Source organism: Quercus suber, unplaced genomic scaffold (genome assembly GCF_002906115.3).
Source record: "Quercus suber isolate HL8 unplaced genomic scaffold, Cork oak 2.0 scaffold_264, whole genome shotgun sequence".
NCBI lineage: Eukaryota > Viridiplantae > Streptophyta > Magnoliopsida > Fagales > Fagaceae > Quercus > Quercus suber.
This window is the reverse complement of record NW_027069720.1, coordinates 239,704-248,170: the sequence shown is the minus strand read 5'-3', so window position 1 is coordinate 248,170 and position 8,467 is coordinate 239,704. Positions and strand designations below refer to the sequence as shown.

The window sequence follows — 8,467 nt, the reverse complement described above, 5'->3', positions numbered from 1 at the left end:
TACCTCCCCATGGCAGTCCCAAACAACCACACTAATTCCAACTGTGTCATCTGCATTTGAGATTGCTCCATCATAGTTAATCTTGTATTTGTTGGGTGGCGGTACTTTCCATCTTGCTTGAGGCTTTGATCTAACTTGTTCCTGTGTGAGATTGCATCTTTTGATCTCATTCTAGCGTTCTTTTACACTCTGTTGTTGGTCCTTGGTAAGGCAACAAGCTTGGTTCATCCTAGTTTTGTTTCTTTGATGCCATATACTCCATACCAGGATAGCAAAAAGCTCCATTGGCTTCCCATTCTCAACCATCCATCTGCATAATTCCTTAAAAATAAACAAATACTTCCGTTTACCTAAAGTACCATCAGTCACCTTCCTATAGTGAAATAATTTTAATTTTTCATTTCAATTAAAATGCACACGGCATCTTTTTAAAATAAGCTTCCAAGTAATTATCACATAGGGGTAGACAAGTGGACGTAATTAAAGAAAATAGATTATTCTAAAACTGAAAAAATACCAAAAAAAAAAAAATCCTTTAAAAAAATTCTCTTATCACCCAAAAAATAAAAAGAAAAAAAGAAAAATCTGTCCACTCAGAAAATTCAAAATTCTAAACAGAAAAAAGGTACAAAAAGTTAACTAGTGGTAGTGGTAAATCAAAATAGCAAGTGACACTCACACTGCCAATCTCAGACCAAGCCCAAAAAAAAAAAAAAAAAATGATGCAGAGAGCTTCTTCAGCTCTCTGTTCTTCAAACCCACTTCCCTCTTTACCAACCACTATTCCGACTCGTCATCTCATCGGAGCTCCGTTCCATAACCGAGCAACCCGTCCCTACCATGTTCAATTGCCCTTCAAACACCAGCAAAATTTCCGACTTGCCATCCCTGCTCCACACACCACTGGTAATTTCCTCTTCTCTTTGGGTTATTATGGTCTTTTGCATAGTGGGTTTGTTTTGTTGTTCTATTTATTTGTGTGTTTAAGTTGGAACAATAGTCTGTTGTGTGTTTGTGAATTGGCTGTGTTTTAAAGTTTTGTTGAACATTCACTGCTGTATTTAGAATACTCTTTTTTTGATAAGTACTATGTAGAATACTTCAAAATGTAACATAAATTAAGAATCTTGTTTGGTCTGCTATCTACGTGGTGGAAGCTTCTTGAATGATTGTGTCAAAGTCTTTCAAGTTTGGAATGAGAAAGTCGGTTCCAGTTGAGTAAAATCTCGTCTGACGACAAGAGATTTGGGTTTAATATTCCGCCTATAAAAAAAAAAAATTTGATATCTTAGTCCGATGATAAAGAGTAATTGTCAGAGCATATGCCATAGGTTGAAACTATCTCTAAAAAAAATGTTTGAGATGGGAAAATCCTCTTATTGGTACAAATTGGTATGATGGGCTTGAATTATAGTTTGTTTATATTCAGCTTTAACTACCCAAAAAACACAAATAAATTCAAATCCGCAAGATTGTTCAGAACTCTTTGTATTTGGACACGTACTTAAATGAATCTTCCTGATTGATTTGGATTCTTTGGTCTATTTTGTGCTGGTTTTGTGGCATTGTTTGTTTAGACTTAAAGGTCTTTCTTGTAACACATTTATTGTTCATGAAACTGTTCTTTTGAGGGGATTGATTATTTTAGCTTTTGTCTATTATTTCATTTATTTGTGGCTTTTTCCACTGCGTGCATTGTAGACTACAAAGAACATGTATTATGACCCATGTAGTTTTTTTTTGTGTCTTGAGTTTGTGGATTCTGATTTATTTCACTTGAGCATCTCAACTCTTTGAGACATTGTTTAAATTAGTAAATCTAATATAGAACTTATCCATTTTAGATATGTATGCAATGCTTATAGAAATATTATTGCCATTGATGGTTTTCGAGTACCTTTTTTTGTTTTTGTTTTTTTGGTTTCCTAATTCAATTTTGGTGCTATTTTGTTATTGTCTACAATTCCGCTTCAGCTACTAAAAGTTTGTTCAGATCAAAATTCAAATCCCATGATGAGTTTGAAATATTCAATGATATAACGGGTTTATTTTATTGTTTGTTTCTCACTTCAGCTACTCAAGAGACATTGGAAACCTCCAAGACTGAATCTGGATTTGTTGAAATTGGATACATATCTAATGTTCATGGACTTGAAGGAGAGATTCGTGTCAAAACCAGCACTGGTTTTCCTGAATTGCGATTCTCTAAGGTAAAACAAATATTATTCTTCAGAATACTTCTGGAACCTTTTGATATGGTCACTTGTCATTGAATATTCTGTATAAACATATTATAAATAATAATTACTATTATCTTAGCCTGGGATAAGATGGTTGAAGCAACGAGTTTCAAGTGGAGAAACAGTTCGGGAAGTTGAGCTGGTAGAGGGAAGAGGACACGCTGGTCAGAAGAGTTGGATACTTAAATTAAGAGGAATTGACACAGTGGACCAGGTGAGCTTTTCTCTAGCAATTTTTTTCTTGCGTTGCTTGTGTGCTAATTTATACTCGCATTCACTTCTCTTAGTTTGTGTGCTTCTATTGTATTGAATATGTATAGCAGGGTATTTGGATGACCTTGTTTAGAGGACTCTTGATGAAATTTTGCAATCTGTTTGAAATGAGGAATAGATACAATTTTGAGCCTTCGTCTGAGATAAATTAGAAAAAACCAATTTGGATCTGTTAGATTGTTGAATTTTACTCTTAGTCTTCCCTCGGTACATTTATTCAAAACTGTTGGAAGTTATTTGCTTTGATTAAAGAAAAATTATGGGTTAATAACTTAATAACCATTGAACTTCTAAGTTATGAAAGAAAAAATGAAAAAAGAAACAACTGCTTCAAGTGGAAACTTGATTATTAGTGTATTTACAGAAAGACTGAATCTTTTCCAAATCAAGAACCTATATGTTGTGTTCAGTTTCATGGAAAGGTTTTGTAGGAGCTTAGAGCAACTTTCAACTTGGATGGTGTAAGTATGCATTGTGTTATTCAAGCTTCTATAGAAGGAGGAAGTTCCTTTAAGATTCTGAACTTACCTGGCTTCATTCTAATAAGCTTCATTCTAATCAAACTCAAATGGACTCAATAAAGCCTATCCCAAGTGCTTCGGGTCAGCCATGATATTCTTTCCAAGATTCTTGCTCTTTTGGTTATGAATACTTAAAATTTTGGTACTTTTTTATTTAAAGAAAGTTTTGGTAATTTTTATTTAAAAAAATGGTACTTTTATTGAGACGCTCACAGTATTCATGTAGTGGTGACTTGTTTTATCATATTAACATGCATGCCTTTTCTTTATTGTTAATATTAACATGCATGCCTGTTCTTATGATTTTTGAAATATGTTCAGGCTAAGCAGCTTGTTGGTTCTACTTTACTTGTGAGAGAAGAAGACAGGCCAGAATTGGATGAAGGCGAATTTTATACACCTGATCTTGTTGGCATGAGAGTTGTTCTTAAGGTTTGTGCTTATCATGATGTTTGGAAGATACATTTTCATGTGTGCTTTTAACAAGGTGGGTTTGTGTGTGTGTGTGGTGATAAATTACCGATTGTGTCAAAAGCTTAATCTATTAGGAAATGATGAATTTAATCACTTAATCATTATTCTAATGTTTCCCCTCACATGTGGATCCAAACTCCCTCTTAAAAAATTGGGCCCAACATGTGAGATTTTTAACTTTTTAAATGGGGAGTAGAGTGGAGACAAGGCTTGAACTGAAGATCACTTGTTCTAATTCAATAATAAATTACTGAGGTCCCAAAAGATTAAACTGTTAGGAAATGGTGATTTTATCACTTATCCGTTATTAGTCCAAAATGTCTATTTTGATAAGTAGTAGGATAAAGGTTTCTTCCACATATAACTTGGAATTTGGGATTGTTTTTGGTTTGTGGTACAATCAACAAGGTGTGATCTTCTATAGTGTTTAAAAGATGATTTTTTACATGTTATATATGTGTGTGTGCGTGCACATATTCATTATGATGTTTAGTCTGATACTACTGTGTATCCTTTCATTTAAAAAAAAACATTCTCTTCTATATTTTTTTGGCTAATCTCTCCCTCCACCCCCCCTGCCACCTTCTTTTTTTTTAATCTGTTACCTTTGGAAAGCCATGGTTTTTTCAAGTCATCAATTGTACTTCTCCTTTCAGGAAACTGGTGAATCTGTGGGAACTGTTGTTAATGTTTACAACAGTGGAGCAAGTGATCTTTTACATGTTAAGCTTGATTCATCTGTCAATTTGCTGCCTAAAACTGGAGAGCTAAAGACAACAGAAGCACGCGTTTCTGATCACCTAATCTGGGTACCATTTGTTGAAGCAATAGTTCCATATGTTGACATGAATAGAAGAGAAATGCAGATTACACCTCCCAAGGGACTTCTCGAGTTAAATTTACGTTTGGATGAGAGGTCCAAGAAAGAAAGGCGGCAGCTTGTGAGGCATACTCTTTTGTATTCTACTATTGATTCATTAAAGTTATTGGTTGATATCAACTTCATCTGAAGATTAGATACATGCAATCATTATGTCCATGTTACATGATATTTACTAGGCTTCTTTTGTGGTTATCACTATCAATAACCTACAAATCAACAATCATATTATTTTTCATTAAATGGCGCTATGGTGCTTGATCCAATGTGTGCACAGTTAAGGTCATTCATCTTTTGATATATTTCAGGAATGGAAGGAAAGGAAAAAGTTCCAAAGGCGCCTCATAACAGCGAAAAAGAAATTATGTGAAATGGAGCAACAACATGTATTTCATGGATTTAGATTTGGGGAGAAAGCCCAAAGGAGCTTGCTTGCTGATCAGATTGTTGGTGTCAATTCCAATTTGCTGCAACTGGCATTACAAAATATTGAGATACCCTCTAAGAGGTGAAGTTGATATGAACTAACTACATTTTGTTAGTAGATCATTAGATTTATGTAGGAGTTGATGTTAATGTTGATCTTTCATATTTGATTTGGAAATCGTGGGAACTAAGCTGTTCTATAATTATATTATCATATTAGTCATTTCTAACACGACAATCCTGTGATCCGCATGGTTGAAATAATCTATTACCTGTGTGACGCCTTTGATTGAGTAGAGTTATTTAAACTCTTCTTTGTTTGCATGCCTGGTTGATTGGTTAATTCAGTCTTTTTTTCTTTGATAAGTAATAATGCTTCAATCAGATAAATATGAAAAATACAAAAACCCCTTAGTACACAGGCAGTATACTAAGGGCAAAACAAAAATCAATCAAAAGTACATATCTCTAAAATGGTACATTTCAATTATGAACCTCATTTTGCCAATTCATGTTATCCACCACCATGGCCTCTATATTTTGAGCTATACTGAACAACACCAGGAAGAATCCTTCAAAATAGTATCCCCACATTAAGAATCAAGCCAAAATCATACTTGACCGTGATTACCCACCCCATATTTTACACATTGTGAGAATCTTCCCCATCCTCTCTGAATTGCTTCAATAGTTGGAAATAATTGATATAGTTGCTAGTTCATTACAATAGTTGCTTTCCCATCTTTCATAAGTGTTGAACCTATTACTTTCATCTTACATCTTGAATCAGATGGAATGTAACTGAGTTGTTCAGAGCCACAGAAGCCAAGCTAACAAGTACTCTGAAAATATCAGAGGAATGCCTCACTTCTTGTGTAAGTAAAGAAAAGCTGGGTACGAATTCATCTTTTCGAGAAAAGGGACTCCATCTCCTGTCTAAAGGAAAATCAGCCATTGTTTTAGTTGTGAATGAAAGTGAAAGGCAAGGATGGGGCTATGACCCTGATCTGGTTGACTTTGAAAGCTTTGAGACTTCACCATCTTCCCTCATTCAGACATTGCTTAGTGATGATCAGAGATTTGTAAAGGTTTTTACTCATTTTTAGTTTTTTTTTTAAATTAATTAATTAATTATTTATTTAAAATTTGAAAAGTTCTTTTCTAATCAGACTTTACTTATCACAAAAAGAATCTTTTAATCATAAGTTCTTTCTTATAGTGGTGTTTGTTACCAATTTATGATCACTTCAGGTCCTGTCTGTTGAGTTATTTACTGTATGTGAAGGGGGACTTATATTATATAATAGGAAGGCTATTAGTACTTAATACGAAAAATCTGGAGAGCAATTGTTGGACACCCAACTGACAGAGCTCTCAAACCAATGCTATCTTTAAATGGGTTAATGTGATAAAACCAATTTTTAGCACTAAAATTAAAATTTGATCAATTTGAGGTCCCACTAATGTAATTCTTAGTTCTCTACTAATGTAACTATTTTGGTTTAAATTTTAAAGAATAAAATAAAAATTGTGGTATTGTTTAAAGAATTTTATTCAACATAATCTAATGAACTGTGTCCTTTACAGATAGAAGACCGTGCATCTGTGCCCTTGATTTTGGTTTGCTCAGCTCATGGCATCCAAACTCTAAGAAAGCTGTTCTTAGAGAATGATTACTTTGCATTTGACTCACAAAAGGTCAGCATTTACAGCCACATGAAGAGTACCTCTTTTTTTTTTGAGATTTGCTGCTCTAGAAATGAACTAAATTGTATATTGAGAGTATCATTTTCATTTTGGTTTAGGAAATTTGAATGTTTTAAAATCATGGAACTATGTCAGTTGTTTCTATTGTTACTTAAGTTAATGAGAGGATATGGTTATATGTTAACATGGAGAGCCAATGTTAAGCAGCTTAAGTTTGATAAATATCCAAGATTATGACATTATAAGGCATTTTAATATTTTAGATTCTCAAAACTACAGTATTTCAATAATACTCTTGACAGCTTTTGACAACCTTTTGTGGCTTGGCCTTGAACCACCATGGTGTGTGTGTGGTTCAATCTAATGTTGTGCCAGAGTCGAGGATCTTGTGACCTCCTTAAATATTATGAATGTTTGATATTTATGGAGGGGGAAAAAGAGAGAGAGATAGCTGTCCTACTTGTATATAGAATGTATCTTTGTTGTCTAAGATGTCCATATTGACAGCAATAAATCACATTTCTTCTAATATTAATGATCTATTTTCAATATGCTGCTTACTTGTCCTTTATATGTTCTATTTCTCTCGTAGGTCTGGTTTCTGGCAGAAGAGATGCTCCCGGTTGTTAGCAGTTCACTGGAAGAGCAGAACAAGCATAAAATTTTGATGAAATCTCCATGGGAAATACTCCAATCACCTGTTGGTTCTGGTGGAGTTATCAGCTTGCTTTCATCACACAACATTCCTGATAATCTTAGCGAAATTGGTGTGGAGTATGTTGAGGTTAGACATTCATTGCATTGTTTAGATTGTGTGTTGCGACTATGCTACCCTAGCCTGTTGTTAGGTTCTCTAAGACTGCTTCATTAGGCAGGGGGAACGCTACCCCTGTAGTGTAGCACATAGTCATATTGGGATCCATAACTTTTCCCAAGTCAGATATAAAATGGGATATAATTTCTAGAATTTGCTGCTTTTTTTTTTTTTTTTTTTTTTTTTTTTTTTTTTTTTTTTTTTTTTTTTTTTAAAAAAAAAAAAAAAAAAAAAAAAAAAAAGACCCCTTACACCAGATCATTCATCACTGTTCAAAATTTTGCAAAGCTACAGTCTCTTTTAAATATACAAGAGAACTATAGCACTTGTAAAACATTTCCTCCATTTTTTATTAACCCCTTCCTCTCTTCTCTGAATAAAGAAACAGAAAAACCCTCTCTCTTTGCTCTCCCTCTCCTCTCCTGCACTCTCATTGAATTTGTATGGGTTGTGGATCATCGCCGTTGGGTGGCATGGGTTGCAGCCTGTAGGATTTTGTGGGGCGTGCAACAGCGGCGTCACAAGGCAGAGGAAGGTTGATGGTGGCTTGGCTTGGGTCATGCAACGACTCAGCAGGAAGCCATCAATGCTTGGGTAGTTTTTTTTTTGGCTGGGGTGGTAGCGTTGCAGTGGTTGGGTGGTTCGTAATTGAGTGTTTTTATCTTGGCTAAGTTGTTACTTTGTTGGATGTAAAAAATTATATAAAAATGTTATTTAGATTATTTTATGATGCTCTTCTCAAAAAAAAAAGAAAAAAAAGATTATTTTATGATGTATTGGAAGAAGGAAATTGATAAGTGTAAACCTGTCAGTGATGTTCGTCGAACGGAGCTAATCCTTCTGCCTTCCGAGATGGACACCGGTGTGGTGCCTGCCATAATGCCTCCGATGCCAAAGTTAGAATATAGGACTCTCTTTTTAAGAAAAGCAACAAAATGAACAAAGCCTGCGTTTGGATAGCAATTTTTCTTACTCAAAGTAAAGTTGCGTTTTGTGTATTTTTTTTTTTTTTTGCCGCACAGGGGACAAAATTTACTGTGCGTGCACTGTTCACGTACTGTTCATTCACTGTTCACGCAATATTTAATATTAAAAGTGGGTCCCACAACACTATTCACACATTTAAAAATTA

At 34.4% G+C, this 8,467-nt stretch overlaps 1 protein-coding gene across 1 annotated transcript; it reads left to right on the top strand.

The window, feature by feature from the left end:
- Positions 1 to 653: 653 nt before the first annotated feature.
- Positions 654 to 7,456, top strand: LOC112039170 (uncharacterized). Its single transcript, XM_065781331.1, has 9 exons — positions 654 to 906; positions 2,074 to 2,210; positions 2,320 to 2,454; positions 3,356 to 3,466; positions 4,165 to 4,449; positions 4,697 to 4,896; positions 5,605 to 5,902; positions 6,402 to 6,512; positions 7,114 to 7,456. Exons 1-9 carry the CDS (start codon positions 720 to 722, stop codon positions 7,390 to 7,392), a joined length of 1,743 nt encoding a protein of 580 aa, XP_065637403.1. The 5' UTR covers positions 654 to 719; the 3' UTR covers positions 7,393 to 7,456.
- The last annotated feature ends 1,011 nt before the right edge of the window (positions 7,457 to 8,467 follow it).